The 24,607-nt window shown below is 39.7% G+C and overlaps 1 protein-coding gene across 3 annotated transcripts; it reads left to right on the top strand.

Annotated features, from left to right (window-relative positions):
* The first annotated feature begins 6,331 nt into the window (after positions 1-6,331).
* Positions 6,332-24,055, top strand: TLR7 (toll like receptor 7). Of its 3 annotated transcripts, none has more exons than XM_083823524.1 (3): positions 6,332-6,506; positions 6,986-7,033; positions 12,104-24,055. In XM_083823524.1, the coding sequence occupies exons 2-3, from the start codon at positions 7,031-7,033 to the stop codon at positions 15,242-15,244; spliced, it is 3,144 nt and encodes a 1,047-aa protein (XP_083679650.1). In that variant the 5' UTR covers positions 6,332-6,506; positions 6,986-7,030; the 3' UTR covers positions 15,245-24,055. The 3 variants fall into 3 exon arrangements, with proteins under 3 accessions (XP_083679650.1, XP_083679649.1, XP_083679648.1); XM_083823523.1 differs by lacking the exon at positions 6,332-6,506 and adding an exon at positions 6,760-6,896; XM_083823522.1 differs by lacking the exon at positions 6,332-6,506 and having other exon boundaries at positions 6,903-7,033.
* The last annotated feature ends 552 nt before the right edge of the window (positions 24,056-24,607 follow it).

Raw genomic sequence — 24,607 nt, 5'->3', positions numbered from 1 at the left:
ATTAGAGAATTAAAATCATTAAGAGAACAGTTTTGGCTCTTGAATGCTGGGAAAGCTTATGGTTAAGTACTGGTAATGCAGCCAGTGATGGATTCTGTGGAGGAAAAAGAAAATCTGACATTGTACTTCTAGGTCTTCCATTTTTTCTGTGGAGTGTTTTCAGTCTTCCTGCTAGAATGGAATAGTTTGTGTGTATTTAGATATTGTTCCTGCACCTAGGTCATGGGAGAACTCAGTTTTCTACCTGAAATTTCAGTTGTTAATTACAAAACCATTTGCTGTGCTTGAGACAATGCTTCTTTACAGTGGAACTGCATAAAACAGCCTTATTTCTTCCTACCTTGATTATTCTAGGATAAATGTACAGTTATTCAATGTTGTACTATGAAGTGGATTTTTTTCATTTAAGACAATCTTAAGACAGATGGTGTTCCTTTTGGTTTCTCTGAGAAAGCAAATTACTGAAAAAAGTATAAAGACAAAGTAGATTCAATTTCTTCTGTGGGTTTCTTTATCCTATATTAAATATGAGCAAAATGTGTACTGCTTTCAATGATAAATACAAAAATGAGCATTAAAGATATTGTGGTGAGAATTCAGTTCAACTGTCAGTTCTCAGAGGATTTCTTCATTACAATTTATTTTTTTCAGAATACTTTATAACGCAATGTAAAATAATTTACATTATTATCTTATTTGAAAAACAATTTTTAAATGTAAGATTAATATTTTCAAGACAATAGGTTAAATACTGTGCAGTTAAAATGTTAAGTAAAAATTTGTGGCCACAGAATTATACCAAAGTTTAGACATTATCTTACTCTGCATAAGGTATAAAGTACATTTAATATATGAAATTAACTCAGTTGTTTTATAAATTAATCCTCATTACAAGCAAAACACTGAATTGTCTTCCCTTAATGTGCACAAGTATTGTAAATACAACTTGAAAACTACTTGTGCTAAGAGATAGCTTGTGGTTTTTATTCTTTTGTTACACTTTGTTGTTGTGTTTTTTGTTTGTTTTGTTTTGAATACTGTGTCCTGCGCAGGTCAAGTAGGGAAGAATGTGTTGATACTCATGCAAACCTTGCTGATAAATCATGCTACAGCTGTCTTGGGCATAAGAATGAACTGTTAATCACACCAGACTGATACACATCTTTATAATAAGATCATCTTTCTCCTTCTTTATACAGTCTGATCATGACACAATGTTTAAACTTTGTTGAGAATGAGTTAACACTTTATGAACAGCTGAAATTCTTATTTCTCAGATTGTTGTAAGCAAAACCAATCCACTGTATTTAACAAGATTAAATGGGAGAAAAAGCAGAAGGAGAATAGAGAAATAAACTTGCTATGTCTACCACGTTTTGCACACTTGAAATGATCGTGAAGTTACAGGTGCATTCCAACAGCTCTGTGAAGTATCCCATCCATTTTGACAAAAGGCACAGAAACAAGAGATGCAGAAAATTTGTGTGGTGTTTGTTTATTTATGCTCTTTAATGCTTTTAATATTTCCTGGCCCTTTCTGGGACTTTAGTCTGAAGATTGGTTAACAGAGTGAGAAAATGTTCTTTCAGCAGAATTATTTTCAAAACAAAGGGGAAAAATTATTGCATAGCAGAAATTAAAGGTTTTATCTCATATCTGTCTGCAAACCTTGTTTTGAGTAATCCTATGCTACCACCCTCCTGGAAGTACAATTTTTTGTTTTTCTTGATAAAAATATTTGTTAGTCAATCAGTCCATTACAAATCCTGATGCTCTGCCCTGTCATGTGTTGCATGGTGGGTTGATGTTGTCTGGCAGCTTAGCCCCCATCAACACTAGCATTAGGAAAGAGGCTTGGAAGGGCGGCAGCAAGGAAAAAAACGTGAGTTGAGATAATAACAGTTTAATAAGAAATAGAATAGACGGAGGGGGAAACTGGTGCAGAAGCAATCTCTCACCACCTTCTGCAGGCAGACTGGTGCCCAGCCACACTGAGCAATGGCTGCTTTGGAGGATCACCCCCCTCCCCATCCTGTTTTATTGCTGAGCACAATGTCAAGTGGTAAGGAGTATCCCTCTTGTGTGAGAGGGGGTCAGCTGTCTTTGCGGTCTCCCCTCCTGGCATCTTGCCCACCCCCAGCATAATCCATAAGAGGTAGAGTGGGAAACAGAGTAATCCTTGATGCCATGCAAGTGCTGCTCAGCAATAGCCAAATCACTGCTATCAACACTGTGTTGGTCACAAATCCAAAACACAGCACTGTACAGGCTGCTAGGAAGAAAGTTAACTCTGTCCCGGCCAAACAGGTGAGATGTGGTTTGGACGATCTTCTCACTCTTCTCTGTGTTGCATTGTACTTGCAAGAAAAGGTAAAAGAGGAGAAAGATAAAAGGCATTGCAGAGAGCAAATACTAGCATGGGAGGTTGAGTTAGAAGTGTATATGCACGTGTATATACATAAATCTGTGCTTCTTAGAAGAATTCACAGGTGTGATGTGCATCAACTGTTCATGTTTTAAGTCACTTTCAGGGAGATGAGGGAGTGAGGCACATGTTGCTGGCCTTCAGCTCAGAGGCCCCTGGCCATACAAATGCTTTTGTGGTTCAGGTTGCAGGGACAGGGCCCCGTGACCACTGGTGTGAGGGCTAGGGAGATGCTGCCAGAGCAGGCAGGGAGGAAGGACACAGGGCTGTGCAGGAGCACCTGCATGGCTGCAAGGGGAAGGCCTTCAGCATCGTGCAGGTTAAGGCACTGTGGGGGCCCAGAGAGCCATCCTGGACAACCCGCTTGGAGGTTGCTGATGTTTGAAGTACCCTTGGGCTAAATTAGGATGACATAACATCAAACAATCAATTGAAAAGTATTATTGACAGAAAAAGCTACTCTGGCAGAAACTTATTAAAGGATGTTGTAGAACAACACAGGTATGGTGTGCAACCATATACACATGTATACGATATATAAGCTCTATAATGCACGTATTTGTTCATATATAGTTGTTATGCATGCATAAAAATATACATGGAAGGAAAAAGGAGATCAGTCTGCTTCAGTTGCAGTGCATGAGGTTAGGTAGGTCCAAAATAACCTCTGTTGAGCAGTGGTCCTCTCCCAATAAGTGTCATGCACAATTTTTAAAAGGCAGTATCAGACAATAAATGAGCAATATCATGTTACATCATCTCTAAAAGCCCATAAATTTTAATATCTGCGTGTTTAATGTGAGCATCCTTACTGTTGTTTGCTTGCCTTTATTTTATGCAGAGCTGTTATTTTGCTGTGTGATTTGGTTGGATTCAACAGTGTCTGAGTTCCAGTATGTTCTCCAAAGGTTGTTTTAGTGCTCCCTCAGTGCTCTTGCTTGAGAAAAATGTGAAAAACCATAGAAGAATTATCTGTATGAAACTTTTCAAATCAGTGTGGTCCTGCAGACTAGTCATTTCATCAACAAGAAATACAATTTGAGGCTATACAAGCCATAAATGCCCAAACTGCCCTGAACATACCAGTTTTGTGATTTGGTGGAACTTCCTGCATTTGTGCTTATCCAGCACTACTGCCTTAGCACTTCTCCTCCCTCTCTCCAGAGGTAAGCAATGGTGCCCCCTCTGCCTGGCCTATCTATTGACCCCTTAGGATGGGAGAAATGGGAGAGGCCCAGTGGCAGTACAGAACATAGAAGTTAACTCTGTCCTATGTCAGGCATCTTTAGACGACTACTACCTACCTTGTTGGTAAGCCATTCTCAATAACAAGAACACAAGGCACCTTTGCTTTCAGCAAATGCAAAATGATTTGTAAACACAAAACGGTCAGTCTTGACACTGTGGTAGCCTGGCACAATCTGTTTTTGGAAAAGAGAAAATCTATTTCTGTGATGGTAGCAGCTCCCTCAGTCATATCTTAGCTCTCAGGACTGTTGGGTAAGCTCTTTGTGTAGATCTGTGAAGCTGTCCTCTCTCACCAGAAAGCTGAGAGGGAAACCACTTGCCATCCTCTGCCTTTGATGTAGGCCAGTCTTCTCTGCTGTTGTCTTCTGTTTACTGTTTTGATTGCTTTTAATGCCTACAAACACAGTTCTGCAAATGCTCTCAGCAGGGATTTTTACATTTGTACATCCCTTAAGGCTTCTGCAAATGATTTTGTTACCATTTCCTCAATTATGTCTTTTTCTGTGTCCATTTCTGTCTGTGGTTCTCTTCGTACATCTGTCTGCATTGGTTTAAACAGTTAGCTTACATATTTCAAAATTGGAGCAACTTATGTGATAATTTCCTTGGTAAATTGTGCAACACTACACTCTGAACGTTTATTAATGGATACTTGTGGTGCTATCATAATTATTGGTACAAGGGTTGCCTCTTTAGAGAGAAAACATTATCATAAGACTTCAAGACTTTAACTAAACTACCTAGCTTTAAATCAAACACAATAGAATCGTTATTTTGATAAACTGCAATCAGATGCTGTAAGTTCTAATTTAAAGAAAAAAAAAAAGAATTATAGAAGTTCAATCTTCACCAGTCTGATTTTAATCTAACTGAAACCCAAGCCTGTAGTTGAAAGATTAAGAAGTTTAAAGAATCTTGCTCTATTTTAAATGATATTCTCCATTCAGAGAGCCAGCGAAGTACCTGTGTTGTTACCAGCATGTCCTTTCCTGACACATTGCGCAGTAGGAAGTACTTTGCTGCTTTCGGTTACTTTGTGTTTCACAGCGGGCAAGAGAAATTTTGCGCAATGTCTAAGGGAAAACTGAACTTTTAAAATGGTAAGTCAGTGACTCCCTGAGCCTCCAAAAATCAAATTATAGCTCTGAAGTTTGAGGCTGCTGAGCTCCCCTGCTTTTGACCCCCTGCTTTTGAAGGGAAATATTACTATAATTTGCTACCCACATTTCTTAGATTAAAAAAAAAAAAAAAAGTGCTTTGTGATTCTGTTAGTGTTCAGCCAAAGTTGCAGTTTCACTCTGCGCGGAATTGAAACTCTCATACTCTTGATGCTCTTGGTTGAGTGACAGTCACTTCCTAGTATAAAAAATAAAATAAAATCAGCCTTAGTCCAAAAGAAAAAAAGCAAAGTGATGGTAAAGCTATTAAAGTTACTGAAGTTTGTAGCTGTAGACTGCCAGGGAGATTTGAAAAAATCAGCTTTCACAATCCAGCTTGTGTGCTGTCATTCTTTTAGGTACTATTACACAATTAAGCAAGCACATTTGTTTTATAATAAAATGAATAGCTATAGATGAGCTAAAGATAACTTTCTGCTCTGATGACATACAATCTGTGAAGTATTCTAGGAGGAATAGCTAATGTATGGTATTGCAATGAATGTTTTCCTCCTCCCAGAAAAGCATTGAATGGTCTTGTAGAAGTCAGCAGGATTTTAGTGAGACACCTACATTATTTATAATAACCCTAAATGAAAACCCCAGTGCACCTTGCATGAAAAGAAAAAATCCAGTTACCTGTCAATAGCAAGCTAATCATTTTATTATTATTATTACAATATTTTAGTAATCAAGTACAAAATATGAGAAACACAGTCCCGAACCTATCATGAATTAACGAGCCCTTTTCTACTCCTTGATTGAAATGGTAATGACACTAAATATTTTCTTCTGTGTGCTTTCTTGTTTTTGTTTATATGAGTCAGACACTAAAAGCAGGGGATTTTAAAGCATGATTGCAAATTATGTCTCTGTTCTTTCTTCAGGTTCCAGTCTTTCAAAATGAGGTCAGCTCCACAACAGTCAGAGAAATTATGAAAGGATATTCAAAATGTAAAGAAAAATATGTATGGAAGAAAGAAGTGAATAAATTAACACTAATAAATATCCTAACCATCAAGTTATCCTGTACTGTTAAGCATAGCAACTTCTAAATATGAAACTCACAGCACTTTCTACCTCTTTATATGCTGTTTTCCATGTCCTTGCCACTCTTTTTTTTTTTCCCCTCTGTTTTCCTTCCCCCTAAATCCCATTCACTGAAGCTGAATCCTTAATGGAAAAAATATCTATTAAGAAATTTGTCTGTTTGTATTAGTCAGTCAAAAGATTCTTAGTAACAGGCTATTAGCAGTAGAAAGGAACCCCAAATAATCACAGAATCACAGAATGGCTGAGGTTGGAAGGGACCTGTAAAGATCATCTAGTCCAACCCCCCTGCCAAGCAGGGTCACCTAGAGCACATTGCACAGGATGGCATCCGAGTGGTTTTTGAATATCTCCAGGGAAGGAGACTCCACAATAATAATAAAAATTATTAAACCTCCAAATCTAAAATATTGTTAATGTCTTTCTGTGGTCATACAGGTTGCACTAAAAATGAAAAAAAAAAAAAAAAAAAAGAAGGAACTTGAGCTTCTATAAATCTTTGTTGTCTCAAGTGAATTCTACCCTTGCATAACACATTCCTGTCTGATTAACCTCACTTTCTCATTCTGAATATTTTGCAATAGTCCTCTTTCAGGATTCTCCATGGCTTGACTGTTCAACTTAGAGTAGGTCTTATTATAGTTTCTTAAGCTATGAGACTGTAGATAGGTGAAACACACAGTTTAAACTGAGAAGCATGTTCCAAAGTGGCAGGGAAGAGAGCAAATTGTGGCATAAGAGACCAAAAGAAAGGAAAAAAAAAAACAAAAAAAGAAATCTTTTGTCACAACAGCACGTGGATTTATGAGTAATGTGAGAATTTGTTTAAAAGGCAAAAAATAGTACTCAGTTCTTTTAATGGGGGTGGAGGAGTAACTGAGCTACTACTGTTTTAATTTTAAAGACAGATATTTGAGGAAGTGGGCTGCAGCAGTTGTTTCATGTTTAATTATTTCTCAAGTTGCCGTTCAGCTGAAGAGAAAACAGATAAAGTGGTATTACTGCTGTTGTCTTGAGTGAGTTATGTCATGCTACACTCTCCTCTCTACCTGACCTGAACCAGTGGGGATACCTTCATGCTGTTTTCTTCTGCTCTGATTTACAGTTTTCTCCAACGACGAATCTTTCAACTGTGGAAGCACACAGAAAAATGGTATGTGAAACTTTCATTTTAAAGTTGTTGTTATAACTCTGTAATTGGAACTGTTGAGAAAGGTTTTCAAGAGTATGTTTTGCATTCTAACGTCTATATATGCTGTTGTGGCTATAAGCTGCAATTTATAATTACAGGAAAGGAAATCTGGCATTTATTTGCACTGATATGTTTGCAGGAGTATTATAATAATGTATTTTCTAATAGTTATAACTTCTGTGGTGTTCTTTTCTCTCTAGCCTTTCAATCTTTCACCTTTTAAAATTCATATGCAGCAGCTACCGAAGCACTTCATTGAGAGACACCCAGCCATGTTGTTTCTGAATATTTGAAGAATACTACAGTTCAGATGGAATTCAGTTACAGATTTGCACATGTGCTCAGTTAATATCAGAATATAAGTACTTTTGAACTTTTTATAAACACAAATGTAGAGAAATTTCTCTCTCCTTCACAGAGAAAAGGACAGCTCACATACATACTCTATCTGTACTTTTAAACTAGTTTCTCATTACAAGGACTTTGCACAAGTCATTGCCTATTTCTTCTAATTTCAGCAGGGTTTTTTCTTTATTTGTTCTGGTTCTATAACAAAGTGTTTTGCATATGAACAGTTAGACACAGCACCAGAATGTAACAGTTTGCAGTTAAAATAGCTAATACATTAAAAGGGTATGGGAGCCCGAAGTATACACAGAAATGAAACACAAAGAAAGTGAGACCTAGGCTTGCTGTGCAAAGACACCAGGATTCCCTAAAATAGAGCAACAAGTAGTTGAAAATCTGAGCATTTTACAAGTCTTGGTCAGCATTTTTTTTGACACCTGAAGGAACTTTCAAGCATATTCATGAAGACTTTAAGGGCCCAGATTCATCGCACCTGCTTCCAGGCACCTAGCAGTGCAGTTCCTTGTCTCTGCTAGGCAGCCAGGCAGAGCTTCCTCCATGTTTGGAGAGCTGAGCAGTGCCTGAGGACAGGCCCCCCCTCTCCTACGTGCCCCCGGATGTCAGTGCAGCCCAGGTTGATGGCACTGCATTGAGGAACCCACGTAAGTGCATAAAATTTGATCCCCAAGTGCAGCGTCTGAATACAGGTTCACATAGAAAGTTTGTGATGATCTAGGCAGCAATCTCATGTTGCCTAAGTCCTGATCTATTGCTTGGATAGAGGGTTTTAAGTTGGGTTAGCAATCTTTAAAGCTTGATTCTGAATAATTTTTCCTCAAGAGCAGCAAACCTGTGGTTTGCCCCCAGTTAGCAGCAGAGGTTTTCCTTCCTTATTTTAAGGTTACCATTAGACACAGGTTCCAGTGATTGGCAAGCCCATTCTTTTTCCAAAGCCTGGTGACTAGAACGTGTCATGGCATGGACATGAATGAACAGCACCAATAAATAAAATAAAATGCACTCTCACTTAGAATTTTTTCTAGTCTAGTAAAAAGTCATTTACATGAATAATATGGTATGGTCCTTGGAAAAGAAGGAAGGCAGAATACTTACAATAATGTATCCATATTTTTCTTCTGCAGTGTCTCTTTTCATTCAAAGACAGACCTTCTGTTTTCCATGTAATGAATGTCAATGGTAGTACCCTTTCTTCTACCTCCCACTTTTCTGCCCATATTAATGGATAAAAAGAGAATACTTAAAATAAATAAATAAATAAAAAGCAGGATAGTGTAGGGAAATGAATGTATTTTATCTTCTCCAAATTAGCTCCCCATTTACTCTGATTATTCTTATTCATCTTTTTCATCCAAGTGCTTGTCTACATCAGGAAATCAGAAAAGTTATTATTCCTCTAATGTTGATTGGTTAGACTGTACTGAAGCAATGATGAATGATCGTATCAATGTCTCCACTTTGTGTGAGTTTCCAAAGTGAATTACTGTAAAGCAAATTAAAGTAATTTTTATTAAAAAAATGATTCACAGATGTTGAAAATAATGAAATGGCTCATCGCTTTGGAATTCATGGCCATAGTCTGGTTAGTCAAGATCAGCTTTTCCTGAGTAATTTATAGTCATGGCTATCAATCTGGATATTTCATAGTTCATAGAATCACAGAATGCTTTGGTTTGGAAGAGATCTTAAAGACCATCTAATTCTACCCTCCCTGCCATGGGCAGGGACACCGCCCACCAGATCAGGTTGTTCAAAGCCTCATCCAGCCTGGCCTTAAACGCCTCCAGGGATGGGGCATCCACAGCTTCTCTGGGCAACCTGTTCCAGGGCCTCACCACCCTCACAGAGAAGAATTTCTTCCTTATATCTAATCTAAACCTACCTTCTTTCAGTTTAAAGCCATTACCCCTTGTGCTATCACCACACTCCCTGACACAGAGTCCCTCCTCAGCTTTCCCATGGGCCCCCTTTAGGGACTGGAAGGCCACTATAAGGTCTCCCTGGAAGCTTCTCTTCTCCAGACTGAACAACCTCAGCTCTCTCATACTGTCTTTGTAGGAGAGGTGCTTCAGCCCTCTGATCATCTTTGTGGCCCTCCTCTGGACTCATTCTAATAATTCCATGTCCTTCTTGTGCTGGGGGCCCCAGAGCTGAATGCAGGACTCCAGATGGGGTCTCACGGGAGTAAAGAAGAGGGGGAGAATCAGCTCCCTTGATCTGCTGGCCACACTTCTTTTGGTGTAGCCCAAGATACTGCTGGCTTTCTGGGCTGCAAGCACCCATTGACACATTGCACATTTAACCAAATCTTCCCTTTCTTTGGACCTTCTGAAGGGAAGAAAGCTCTGTGTCTCTTTGTGGGAATGGGAAGGGAAGTAATGGTAGAGGAAGGGCTGTGGTGTAATGCACTACCAGGAAACAGATATGATTTTCATATGCCAACATAGTGGAAGATCTGCACTCTATTTTAACATTTTTCCTTCTATACTGAAGCTTTATATTCAAAAGCTGACTGAATCCCCAAAGTGACTCCACTCAGTTGTTGAATCTAGAATTGCAGTGCTGTGAGAGACTTGATCTAGCTTCTCTTCCACTGGCTGCCCTGCTAATCACTAGAGTGCTCCTCCAGATACAGAGATGAACCAGGAGATTTAGCATTGTTATCTGAGATAATACAGAAACACTAAGTTATACTTGCATACTGAAGGCATATAGTGGCGTAAGTAAACAGAGCATAAAACATGAATTCCCAGTTAATGTGTCATCTACAAAGCATGTCTAAGGAAATGCTCAGCAGTGTTTTCACATACTGTCTATATAATGAGAAGGTCTTAATATGTTAGTGCTAGCCAGATAAAGAGCCAAAACATTTCCAGGTATCTTGAACACTTTACCTAATCACATGATTTTCAGCTGCTTACCTGGTTATCTACATTTAGTCAGTATTATTCTATGAGTAACTAATTCTGTTTTTCTAAAGAGCATTGAGTACCATGTATCTATCTGCAGTCCTTCAAAACTGAGTTCTTCAGGTAGAAATGAATTATTTTGATTTATGGTCATTTTGGTCATCTTGAAGCCTCTTGGCCTGCACCAGACAGAAGCAGTTATGAAGCTATGCAATGCAGCAAAATGGTCAAGGCCGCTCTGCCTGTGCTAGGCAAGCCAAGGCTGGCAGCACGCCTGGCTGGCTGGCTGTCACTGGTGTCAGGGCCAGGGCATCTTTATCACTGAGAGCTGCTGAAGAAGTAACTAGTATGTTATGAAGTATTAAAATCCCATTGCTCTTCCCGCCATACACACTACTCTGTAAAGTAGTCAAGATTGCAAAGACTTGAGAGAGTGTGTTTTTTTCAAGGCTCGACAAATGTTTATGGGACTTTGGCTCTGAATATTGAATTACTGTAATTCTTTTAAGATACATGTTCCATTTTAAATCTGTTTGATCTGCACTTTCAGCCCTACCACTGATACAGTGCCCTCTTGGCCCTCTGTCTTTATTGGACAGTGAAAATGCAAGCTGGTATTAAAGTATATTGAATCATAGAATCGTAGAAGCATAGAATGGCTCAGCTTGGAAGGGACCTTGCAGATCAGATAACTCCAGTGCCACTGAAATAGGGGACAGGTTGGTCATCCACAGCTTCTCTGGGCAACCTGTTCCAGTGCCTCACCACCCTCTGAGTGAAGATTTTCCTCCTAATCTCTAACCTGAATTTATCCTCTTTTAGTTTAAGACCATTCCCCCTTGTTCTGTCATTACCTATCTGAGTAAAGAGTCCTTCTCCATCCTTTTTATAAGACCCCTTTAAGTACTGAAAGATTGCAATGAGGTCTCCCTGGAGCTTTCTCTTCTTCAGGCTGAACATGCCCAGATGTCACAGCCTTTCTTCATAGGAGAGGTGCTCTAGCCCTCTGATCACCTTTGTGGCCCTCCTCTGGACTAGTTCTAACAGGTCCACATCCTTCTTGTGCTGGGGACCCCAGACCTGGATGCAGCATTCCAGATGGGACCTCACGAGGGCAGAGTAGAGGGGGACAATCCCCTCCTTTGACCTGCTCGCCACACCTCTTTTGATGCAGCCCAGGACGCAGTTGGCCACAGTTGAGGCATAGTCATTGACTGTTTTTGGTCAACCATGCATTTATTCTGACACATAACAGAGGAAGAATGCTTATGTGAAATGTGAATTATACATGCAGCTGTTAGTACGTTTTTGAAAATTTATACTAGATCTTAATTGTCTATAGATTTTCTTTATGTTTTTGTCTGCTTCTAAATCGTAGCTTATTTATGCATATTAAACAATTTCAATTTGCTGGATGTCTAACACTGTTTACCCTTAAAGAAAATTCACAGACTTTAATCACCCGTCTTGTAATCTTTAGCAGATTTTTTAACTTTTTAAGATTCATTACTTAGAAAGTGATATTTATCCTATCACTACTATGTTTAGTGATAAGAGAGGAAAGAAAGCATTTGAGGAAATACCAATATAAGCCTTCCCCTAGACTTAGAATCCTTCCTGCACATCCACTTCTGGCCACTGTAAGACAGGATCTCAGGTGAACTGAATATTTAACCCAGTACATGGTTGATCTGATGTCCTATGACATATGTTCCCATTGCACTCAATTAATACCTTCCTATTTCCTTATTTTTAGGTACCTCATGCAGAGACATCAAATGCACTGCCGTTTGTATTGCTCTTCTTATTTCCATTGTTGCTGTCAGGAGCTTGGTTTCCTAAAAGTTTACCCTGCGATGTAGAAGCCTCTGAAGGTACAGTGAGAGTGGACTGCAGCGATCGTCGCCTCACAGAAGTCCCCAGAGGGATCCCTGCAAATGCTACAAACCTGACCCTGAATATTAATCATATCCCCCATATCTATCCAACATCTTTTGCTTATCTTGAAAGGCTCGTGGAGATTGACTTCAGATGCAACTGCGTGCCTGTCAGACTGGGGCCCAAGGATCATGTGTGCACCAGGACACCGACAATTGAGAATGGCAGTTTTGCTGCTCTGACAAGATTGAAGTCGTTGTACTTGGATGCAAATCAGTTGTCGGAAATACCCCGGGGTCTTCCTACTACTTTAAGTCTGCTAAGTCTGGAAGCAAACAGTATCTTTTCTATCAAAAAAGCTAATTTCTCAGAACTAAAAAACATAGAAATATTGTATCTGGGACAGAACTGTTACTACCGTAACCCATGCAATGTTTCATTTGAAATTGAACAAACAGCCTTTCTGGATCTGAAAAATTTGACAGTACTGTCCCTGAAGTCTAACAACTTAACTCATATTCCACCCAACTTGTCCTCTACTTTAAAGGAATTGTATATTTACAATAACATAATTCAAGAGGTTCAGGAATACGATTTAAGTGCCCTTCACAACCTAGAAATTCTTGATCTCAGTGGTAACTGCCCACGTTGCTATAATGCCCCATATCCTTGTATTCCCTGCCCCAATAACGCACTTAAGATACATTTAAAGGCTTTTTATTCCTTGAAAAAATTAAGAATTTTGAGACTTCACAGTAACTCTCTTCAGAGTATACCCAGCAGCTGGTTTAAAAACACCAGGAATCTCAAAGAGCTTGACCTCTCCCAAAATTTCCTCATGAAGGAGATTGGAGATGCTCAGTTTTTGAAGTTTGTCCCCAGACTTGTAGAGCTGGATCTGTCCTTTAATTTTGAACTGCAGATGTATTCTCCGTCCTTGAACCTGTCTAAGACATTTTCTACCCTCTCAAATCTGGAAATCCTGAGGATCAGGGGTTATGTCTTTAAAGAACTGAAAAAAGAAAATCTATTTCCATTGCTGAAGCTTAGAAATCTAACAGTGTTGGATCTTGGAACTAATTTTATTAAAGTTGCTGACCTAACAGTGTTCAAGAAATTCCAAGCTCTTAAAGTCATAGATCTGTCAGTGAATAAAATTTCTCCTTCTTCAAGTGAAAGCAACTCTTATGGAATTTGCTCTAATCCCAGGATTTCAGTAGAGCAACGCAACAGGCAAGTTTTACAAGAGATGCATTATTTCAGGTATGATGAGTATGGCCGAAGTTGCAAGTCCAAAGACAAAGAGGCTAATTCCTACCGACCTTCAGTTAATAGGGATTGTCTGGATTATGGAAAAACTCTGGATTTAAGCAGAAACAACATATTTTTTATTAGCCCCTCAGACTTCCGGGATCTTGATTTCCTCAGATGCCTCAACTTGTCAGGTAATGCAATAAGTCAAACTTTAAATGGAAGTGAATTCCACTACCTGTCTGGATTGAAATATCTGGATTTTTCTAACAACAGGATTGACTTGCTATACTCGACTGCTTTCGAAGAGCTGAAACTTTTAGAAATTCTAGACCTAAGCAACAACAAACATTATTTTCTGGCAGAAGGTGTTACTCATGTCCTTAATTTCATGAAAAACTTGGCCTATCTGAAAAAGTTGATGATGAATGAGAATGAGATTTCTACCTCTATTAGCACAGGGATGGAAAGCCAATCTCTTAAAATTTTAGAATTCAGAGGAAATCGTTTAGATGTTTTATGGATGGATGGAAATGCTAGATACCTGTCATTCTTCAAGAATCTGACCAACCTGGAACAACTGGATATTTCCTTTAACTCACTCAGTTTTTTGCCTTATGGTATTTTTGAAGCTATGCCTCCAGCACTCAAGATACTCAACTTAACCAATAACCGGTTGAAGACTTTCAAGTGGGGAAAACTCTACTTGCTGAAGAAACTAACAACTTTGGACCTCAGCAACAACCTTCTGACTACTGTTCCCCGAGAACTGTCCAATTGCACTTCCACACTCCAAGAACTGATTCTCCGAAACAATCGCATTCAACGGCTAACCAAATATTTTCTCAGAGGTGCAATTGGACTGAAATACTTGGATCTCAGTTCAAACAAGATCCAAATAATTAAGAAATCTAGCTTCCCTGAAAATGTCATTAACAACCTGAAGATGCTGCTTTTGCATGGCAATCCTTTCAAGTGCAATTGTGATGCAGTGTGGTTTGTTTGGTGGATCAACCAGACTCAAGTGACTATTCCTCTTCTGGCCACAGATGTGACGTGTGCTGGCCCAGGGGCACATAAAGGAAGGAGTTTGGTTTTCTTGGATCTGTATACCTGCGAGTTGGACACCTCCTATTTGATCATGTATGCTTTATCAGCTTCAGCTGTCCTAGGTTTTATGGTGTTTGCTGTTATGAACCACCTCTATTTCTGGGATGTGTGGTATAGTTATCATTACTGCACTGCGAAGTTGAAGGGCTATAGGCGTTTACCTTTACCAGATGCTTGCTATGATGCTTTTATTGCCTTTGACAATACAGATCCAGCTGTGAACGAGTGGGTGATGACAGAATTGGTTGAAAAGCTGGAAGATCAAAAACCCAGGAAGTTCAATTTATGCCTGGAAGAAAGGGACTGGCTTCCAGGACAGCCAGTCTTTGACAACCTTTCCCAGAGCATTCAACTGAGCAAAAAGACCATATTTGTGCTAACCAACAAGTATATTAAAAGTGGCAGCTTCAAGACAACATTTTACATGGCCCACCAGCGCCTGCTAGATGAAAAGATTGATGTGATTATCTTGATATTTCTTGAGAAGGTATTGCAGAAGTCCCGGTATGTTAGGCTGAGGAAAAGGCTGTGCAGAAGTTCTGTCTTGGAATGGCCGACTAACCCTCGATCTCAGCCCTACTTTTGGCAGACTCTGAAAAATGCCATAGCTACATGCAATACCCTGGCTTACAACAACCTTCTCCAGGAAACTGTTTAGCTCTACCATTCACTGTAGAATATTTTTACTATACACGGTGAGGAAAAGATACTGAACTTGATATGGAGAACGTGTAAGTTTGCTGTGACAGGATTCAATATAAATTGTTGCCAGCAAATGTTTGGCTGATATATACCTTGCTTGGCATTTGTTACTGCACAGTGAGAGAACATGCACTCCCCACTGGAAGTCCCTGGTTTAGAACAGAATGGCCACTTCCAGCTTTCAGTTCACTGGAGGCCTCCAGCATCTCCTGTGGTTGGGCCAAGTGTGTGTGAGACACTTGTTCACCTTACTTCAGTACACAGGCTGCCAGGAGGAGTTGGGCCATGCCCAAAGTTGCTGTTATTTGGATCACTGTTGGAGTAAATGTGATTTTATTAGAAAATTATAGTTAGTGTGTTTCTATGTATTTATGAAAAACAGGGACAGCATTTACTGACACATTCATCTCAGAAAGTACCTTAAGCAAATTTCACATTTAGGAGTCAGGAAAATGTAAGCATGATTATCTTTTCAACTCAGGCTTCCAGCAGCTGAGTCTACCAGTTCTGTCTGACTGGGCAACAGCCCTAATCACTGGGGAAATGATGTGCTGGTGGGAATGCTGCCAAGGGCTTGGATGTGGGATGGGAGCTCTCCTGCTGTTGGATTGTCCAAAAGGTCATAAATCTGAAGAAGTTTTGGAGAAGTCACATAGGCTAAAATAAGAAGGTATGACAGAAACAAGTTCAGAAGGGCTCACAGGCAGTGCGTTGGAAAGAGTTTGGAAAGGGAATCCCTTTGCATGGAGCTGCTGCATGGGAGTGAGGAGGGAGAGCAGGACAGCAGGTAGGCTGAGGGAAACCTTTGAAAATGGCAGATGGAGAAAACTGTGGAAAACAAAGAGGATGAGATAAAGAAAGGAAAGTAGGAAAAAAGAAGTGGGAAGAATTGGAAAGAATAGAGAAAAACACTAGCTAAATTACGGCATGATAGAAGTAAAGAAGGATTTACTGATAATTTCCAAGCAATCTGTTCACTTTCCTTTTCATCTGCTTCCTTGGCTGCTGTCTGAGCTGGCTGCTCCCTGAGATCTCAAGGCTTCTGTCCAGTGATGTGTGGTTGGCTTTAGGAGCTCAGCTTCACCATTTCCACCCAGGTCCTGTGTCACAACCCCTTGTGTATCAACTGGGACAGTGTCAGCAGGTCCAGACAGAGGTGGGGTCTGGGGACACACTAAACTGTCAGAATCACTTACCTCTGCCTGCCCAGACCTTCTCCAGAGCAAAACACCATCAAACTACAAAACATGTAAGACCAAGTCATACAAGGAGAGAAACCATCCGACTATTTCTTTAGCCATACCGTGATTGCTCCAGAGCATTTTCAAGCCCTCCTTTCATTCTTGTTCCCCAGGCAGATCTCTTCCACAGTGTCTGCTTAAAACCTAATCTGGGAATGGGCCTGACTTTAGAGATAACCTTAAGAAGAGAACAAATGCTGTTTAGAAAAATAAAGGCTTGGGCCTATTCCTCACTCTGGTTTACAGAGCATCCTCAAAAAACGTGACAATTTTTCCGCTGAAGTCTTTAAAAAGGCATCATAAACCTTCGTGTGTTGCTCAGATAGTTTTGGGAGAAGCAATGTGCTCTCACCTTGCACTTCTGTCTGCAGCAAAGTCTGGGCAGCTTCTCTCCTCTCTCTTAAAGCCTTTTCTCTTCTGGTTACTGGTCTGGCCCATGGGGAGCAGATGCTCTTTATTGATTTGAATCTACTTATCTCAGCTCCCTCCTGCATTTCCACACCCACATTTCTGCCTGGTCCTTTCCTCAAACAAGACATTTTTGTTTTAGTTCTAGGCATCCAGGCAGACAAGAGCACAAACACAAACAAGAAAACCAACCTTCACATAATATTAGAGATAAGAAGGGTGTTATTTTTCGCCTCAGTTTGTTGCAGCAGTTTTATTGATGAACAACTGAAACAGGAGAAAGAGGAGGACCTCGGTAGCAAAGTGGGTGTTTTATAGCTATATTTTAAAGAATGTCTTTTAATGGTTGTGTTTGTAAGCCTAAACAATCTGTATCTGTAAATAGAATACCATGAGCTGTAATGCAACTCTCTTCACAAGGTAATGCTGAAATAGGAACCTCTGCTCCTCAGTTACTCCCATGACATGTCCCTCCCTCTCCCCGCACCACTTCTTCTACCTGAAGCAGCTTCCCCTTTCTCAGCCTGTGTGGTTAGGGCACAAGATCACTTGGCCTATCTGAGGTTATGAGGAGGAGTATTTTCTCCTCTTCCATTGAGAAGTGATGAAAGGATAGGTACGGGATGAGTAGCAACGGGTATATGTACAAAAGTCTGAGCTTACGGTATGGTGAGATGCTTACTTATTGCTGCAGTGCAAGACTGCAGAGACTCCAGGGATGCTGCATCAAACCCTTTGTGAGTATCTGAGAGAGACAACAAACTGTGCTGTGGTTTGCAGTGGGAAACAAGTAGTCTTCTGTCATGGCACTGCCTGCTGTCAGAGCCAGTGCTTTTGAACAGAGGCTTAGTCACAAAGAGAAGAGTCCACCACAGCTTTCACGTGGCAAAACCCTTCCTGATACCTTCACCCTTCCCCTGCAACAAACACACAGCCGGAGGAATAAGGAGGGATTGAGGAATACTGCAACACTTTAACCTAGTACTGAAGTCCACCACTAAAGCATGCTACTAAGTTCTACATCTACATGTTTCTTGAAGAACCATGGATGGTGAATCAACTACTTCCTTGGGCAGCCTATTCTAATGCCACACAATCCTTTCAGTAAAGAAATTTCTTCTAGTATCCAAACTAAATCTCCCCTGATGCAACTTGAGGCCATTTTCCCATGCCTTATCACTTGGTGCTTGGGAGAAAAGCCCAATCCTCACTGCTCTACAACCTCCTTTAATGTAATTGTACAGTGTGATAAGGTATCACCTGAGCCACCCTTTCTCTAGGATATACATCAGTTCCCTCAGCTGCTCCTTTTAAAATCTGTTTTACAGGCCCTTTACCAGCTTTATTGTTCTTCTCTGGACATGCTCCAGCACCTCGATGTCCTTCTTGTAGTGAGGGGCCCAAAACTGAACCAGTATATAAAATCCTCTTTTACCTCTTTGATCTTATTTTTAAGAACTGGCATATGAGAAATTTACAGCTGACTCACTGTGAGAATAATTTACATTGGAAGGGACCTCTGGAGGTCAAAACAGGTCTAATTTCAACATAACATCTGCTTGCTTAGGTCCTTGTTCATATATAAACTTGGAGCACTTTGTAGGAAAAATGACATCCCATACAGGAACATAATAACAGCATCTGTAAAAGATCCTGTGAAGATCAGGAGTTCTTGTTCTGTAGTAATTGTATTTGGGTCACAAGCACTCTAAACCAGCAGACCTTTGTCATCTGAATACCCCCTGCCTCTTCATTTTCTAAATCTCGCTCTGAGTACCCGCCTGAAGAAAGAATCTCTGTGATAAACTGTTCATCTGAAATATTCAGTCATCAGTGACATTCTTCCATTTACTCTTAACAAGATATTCATTTAGGTCCTTATTCTTCCCAATTGCCTCTGTAGGACCTCAGCTTCATCAAGTGTGTATGGAAGTTAGCCTCTTAATTTGGGAAGATGAATTTTGTGTCTAAATGCAAAAGACATACACAAAAATCCACCATTATCTCCATGAGTATAAATGGGAAAACTAAAGCACAGAGAAGTCAAACCATTTCTATAGTGTCCATTTGCTGATAGTGAAACTGAAAAAGAGAATCTAGACATGTAATTTTTAAAAGGAACTCGGATGCATTCCTTGGTTAATGAGTACATTCACATTATTTATACATGGGATTATTTACTTAGAAAAATAGGCAAGTTGAAAATCAAGTGTGGACATGGGGACAAATTCTTACTTTGGTTGTGCAGATTATTGAAAAAATGTTGAGGCAGTTGGAAACCCTATTAAGGTATTTAAAACTGGTTTAGTGTTTTTTGGTTTGGTTTGGTTTGGTTTGGTTTGGTTTTGGGGGAGGAGTTTCTTTGTTCCAGGTATGCAGCTGAAGAAGTGGTATCAGAATAGCAACAGATCTAAATCAGTGGCCTTATCTATCTGGCCTTTGTCTTCCTTCCTTTGTTCTTACTGAGACATACTGCTAATGGCAAAGTTCTGAGCAAAAGCAGATCTAGATAACTGTGGTTTTGTTTGTTTGTTTGTTTTGTTTTGTTTTGAAAAAAAGAATCACACACTAAAAAAACATCTTTGCCAGTGCAAATTCAGAAACATTTAAGCAAATAAAATTTCAGCCTTTTTGTAGCCCTGTCATTACTATTACTGACAATAGGTTTATATAATTATGGAAAATCTGGCAAGCTTGCAAAACTGAAGGATTCAGGTTTCAGTTTCTACCAGTTTCTATGTTTTATGTTATTTTTATTTTTTCTGAATATTTTCTTCTTACAAACCATGTTCTAGTTTCATTGCCTTAGCTTTTGGTTTTATCTATGCTATACTCTTCATAGAAATATCTGCATTCCTGACTTTACATACTTATCAATTTATTTATTTTTTTACAACTTCACAAGAATGAGAGGTTCTGGAAGTAGGTGTTACTTAAAAACACACATGACCAGTCTTGTATTTTCCTAATTATATTGACTTTTCAATTAAAGACAGTCTGTCAATTAGATCTTCATTTTTGATACAACTTTTTTCCTCTCCTGTGTTTCTTCTGCTGAAGAACTCAACTGAAACCTGATTTTTAACTGACATCCCTCAATGGGAAATTCCTCTCAGAGTTCAAAGGAAAAATTCCTGAAACATAAAACAAGTGAGTTTTAACCTTATATTCTTGTTTTCTTGTTCACAGATGATTCTAACCTATCACTTACTGAGAATATTGAGATTCATTCATCTATGTGGAAAGATCATATTCATACAGGATTATGCTCTTGAACACTGCAGCTGAATTCTACATTTTATTCAATATAAAATCTCATAACCTAATTATCTTATTGCCTTGGACCATGACTTATCTTACTTTTAGGTGCAGTGTTATGTAAGAGAAACTCAGACTCTAAGTGCTGCTTGTTTACTTAGTTGGAACACACATTTGTGAAGAAAAAGCAGCAACTTCCAAAAAAAGAATTTAATTGACCCTTGCTCCTTTGGAAAAACGAATCTAAAAGCCCTTCCACAATTTCCAGTGCTTTCCAAGAAGAAGAAGAAAAAGAAATGATATGTACCCTATAGTTAATTCCAGGAAGTGTAATCTCATGAAAAAGGAAGTCACAACTAGTGATTTTAGTTTGTGATAGCAGCCAGGGATCAGGTTAGGAAAACCAAAGCCCTTGTAGAATTAAGTTTGGCCAGGGACATCAAGGGCAACAAAAAAGGGTTCTATAGGAACATTGGTGATAAGAGGAAGATTAGGGAAATTGTGGGCCCTCTCTGGAAGGAAATGGGAGACCTGGTCACCTGGGATATACAAAAGGCTGAGGTACTCAATGACTTCTTTGCCGCCTTCTTCATCAACAAGAGCTCCACACACATAGCCCAAGCCCCAGAAGACAAAAGCAGGGGCTGGGAGAATGACGAACCACCCATTGTAAGAGAAGATCAGGTTTGAGACCTTCTAAGGTCCTGAAGGTCCATAAGTCCATGGGACCTGATGAGATACATGCACGGGTCCTGAGAGAACTGGCAGATGTAGTTTCTAAGCCACTGTCCCTCGTATTTGAGAATTTGTGGCTGTCCAGTGAAGTTCTCACTGACTGGAAGAGGGGAAATATAACTCCCATTTTTAAAAAGGGAAAAAAGGAAGACTTGGGGAACTACAGGCTAGTCAGTCTCACATTTGTGCCTGGCAAGATCATGAAGCAGATCCTCCTGGAAACAGTGCTAAGCCAACATGGCTTCATTCAGGGCAGATCATGTCTGACAAATCTGGTGACCTTCTACAAGGGGCTTACGGCACTGGTGGATAGGGGAAGAGCAACTGACATCAACTACATGGATTTGTGCAAAGCACTTGACATTGTCTGCCATAATATCCTTGTCTCTAAATTGGAGAGAAATAGATTTGACAGTTGGACCACTTGGTGGGTAAAGAATTGGCTGGATGGTCACACTCAAAGAGTTGTGTCCCACAGCTCAATGCCCAGGTGGAGATCATTAATGAGTGATATTCCTCAGGGGTCAGTATTGGGACTGGAATTATCCAACATCTTTGTCAGTGATGTGGACAGTGACATAGAATGCACCCTCAGTAAGGTTGCCTATGACACCAAGTTGTGTGGTGTAGTCAACACGCTGGAGGGAAGGAATGCCATCCAGAGGGACCTTGACAGGCTTGAGAGGTGGGCCTGTTCAAACCTCATAAGATTCAACAAGGCCAAGTACTGCACCTGGGCCAGGACAACACCAAGCACAAATAGAGGCTGGGTGGAGAATGGATTGACAGTAGCCCTGATGAGAAGGGCCTGGGGGTGTTGGTTGATGAGAAGCTCAACATGAGCCAGAAATGTGTACTTGCAGCCCAGAAACACAACCATATCCTGGGCTGCATCAAAAGAAGCGTGGCCAGCAGGGTGAGGGAGGGGATTCTCGCCCTCTGCTCTGCTCTCGTGAGACCCCACCTGGAGCCCTGCGTTCAGCTCTGGGGCCCCCAGCACAAGGACATGGACCTGTTGGAGAATGAGTCCAGAGGAGGGCCACAAAGATGATCAGAGGGCTGGAGCACCTCTCTTACAAAGACAGTCTGAGAAAGCTGGGTTTGTCCAGTCTAGAGAAGAGAAAGCTCTAGGCAGACCTTAAAGAGGCCTTTCAGTACCTAAAGGGGGCCCACAGGAAAGTGGGGGAGGGACTGGACAAGGGGTAATGGCTTTAAATTAAAAGAGGGTAAGTTTAGATTAGATATAAGGAAGAAATTCTTCTCTTTGAGGGTGGTGAGGCACTGGAACAGGTTGCCCAGAGAAGTTGTGGATGTCCCATCTCTAGAAATGTTCAAGGTCAGGCTGGATGTGTCTTTGAACAACCTGGTCTAGTGGCAGGGGGGTTGGAACTAGGTGGTCTTTAAGATCCCTTCCAACCCAAACCATTCTATGATTCTATTATGTAGCTGATACAACATTTTCTGTTGTTTCAGAACAGAATATCTCTGCCTGGATATCTCTTGTAATTCTACCATAAAGCTCATTCTAGCAACTGGCATCAGAAAAGAATAAGTTTCTCATGTGGATGACCATCTTGGTTTTTGGTTTTGCTGTGCACTTGTTTTTTGGTTTGTGCTGTTTTAGCTTGGGTCTGGAAAGAGAGGGAAAGGAAGAGGGTGCTGTTGAGGGATTGTAGGTGGGCAAGCCAGTTCATCTCAGTGGTGGCTGAGAGAGAGACATGCTGCACCTTGAAGGATCAGTCTAAGTTTTCTAAACATTGTGAAACACATCCCAGAGTAAGTGATGCACATAAAGAATAAATTATCTCATGACTTTACTTGTGTAATACTTATCCCTGCCCTACACATCCTGTTTTCTCATTTGTTCCACTTGCTTAAGAAAAGGAATAATGTCGCAAGCATGGACAATGCTTCCTCAATGCATTTTTAAGTAAAAGTAACAATGTCCAGAAGATATTTATTTATCAATCACAGCTGCCACATGCATGTAAGGAATAAATCAAAGACAAAGACTGAAGACTCCCTCATTCTCAGCCACTCCTACCTCAGCTTCCTGTGGCTGGCTGTGAATTAAACCCTGAGATGAAATTTGAGATGGAATCCAATTCTTCCAAAAATCTTGCCCTCTGATCAAAGACTCTAATCACAGAGCAGTTACATATGTATACATATATGTGTATATACCTGTTTAGCAAAATAAACCTTCAGCTTTAAATATATATATATATCATTTTTGATGTCATGGACCACAAAACAAGGAGTCTTCCTTCCCCCCCCCCAAAAAAAAAAAGTTATATATATATATATTTAATAATCAGTCAATGAATCTCACAGAAAGAATGTGGTTTATGTGTTGGAAGAAAAAAGAAAAGTAAGACAGATGACTTTTAAATCACACTAAATATATAAATAGCTCTAAAGAAAGAGGAACCTAAGAGCACAAAACAAATCATTTTCTCAGAGCAGTATTCTACTCTCAGGAACAACGAAAACTGAACTGATGGTCCAAGTCTGGCACAGTTCTCAAGTATTTTTTTTATATTAGAAATTCTATATACAATTAGTGACTTATTAATATGTATTGAGAATGAAGTTGTTTCTTTTGTCCTGTATTTCTTATACAGTATTTATACTTTTTTAATCACTTAATTTATTTTGCAATTGAATATTTTAACCAAAATTAATATGACTGCTGCAGTATCTACTAGGGAAATATATTAATTAGTTATTAGCATCTAATAACCCAATTAGTTACACAGTGCAGTTATTACTTCCTTGGAAACTAGAGACAATAAAAGCAGAATTCAAATTTACATTTAATTCATTTAACAATTACTTCAAATTCCTTTTATGGTAAAAGATCCTCCAGTACTACAGAGTTAAAACAAAGGTGTTAAACTCTTGTCAATAGCGATGAACATCTTTGTTACACAAAATGGATAATGCTAACAATGAACAATGTTTGCTTAGCACTTAATCTACTATTCACTGACTGACTTCCTGCATTACAGTCTATTATCCAAGATGTCCAGTATATGCTCTAAAGACTTTAAATTGTAGTTGACTCTTCCAACATTAAAGCATGCTCATTTGCTCATTACTTCTGGAAAAAAAAAAAGAGCAAACACTATTTCTGTTGTGTATTTCCCTCGATACATCCTTCAGATCTCTTTCTATTCCTTTATCTGCCAAACTGGAGAATGTTCTGTTTTAAGACACTTTCCCCTATTTTTTGTCCCTTAGGCTATGATCAAATCAATTTCTCACTTTTTAACTATCTCTTGGATAAACTTGTTCTTCTTTCCCAAAAGAAAAAGAAAAGGTCTTCTGTTTAAGTCTCTCATGGGAAGGCACTTTGAACTACTGCAGGTGATACCATGGGTATAGCATGGGAAAAGAGACAATGCTCAACTTGCTGCTGCTGTGGGCAGCTGGCCTACATGACAAAATTAAGAGGGAACAATTTAGGGAGCCGCAACCCAGCTTCTGCAACAAACAGCACTTCCAGAAGGAGCTGGGCTGTCACAACACACTGCTAAATGCTCCTTAATGCCCTTTCCTTAGGAAAAACAAAAGTCACAGTTGGGGGCCACCTGACTCAACTCTTTTCTCATACCTCTATACTTAAGAAGGTAAACTTAAGAACAATGAGCAGAGATGGAGACTGTAGAATGAGA

The sequence above is a fragment of the Anser anser genome (genome assembly GCF_964211835.1).
Source record: "Anser anser genome assembly, chromosome: 1".
Lineage (NCBI taxonomy): Eukaryota > Metazoa > Chordata > Aves > Anseriformes > Anatidae > Anser > Anser anser.
This window is presented reverse-complemented; position numbering and strand designations above follow the sequence as displayed.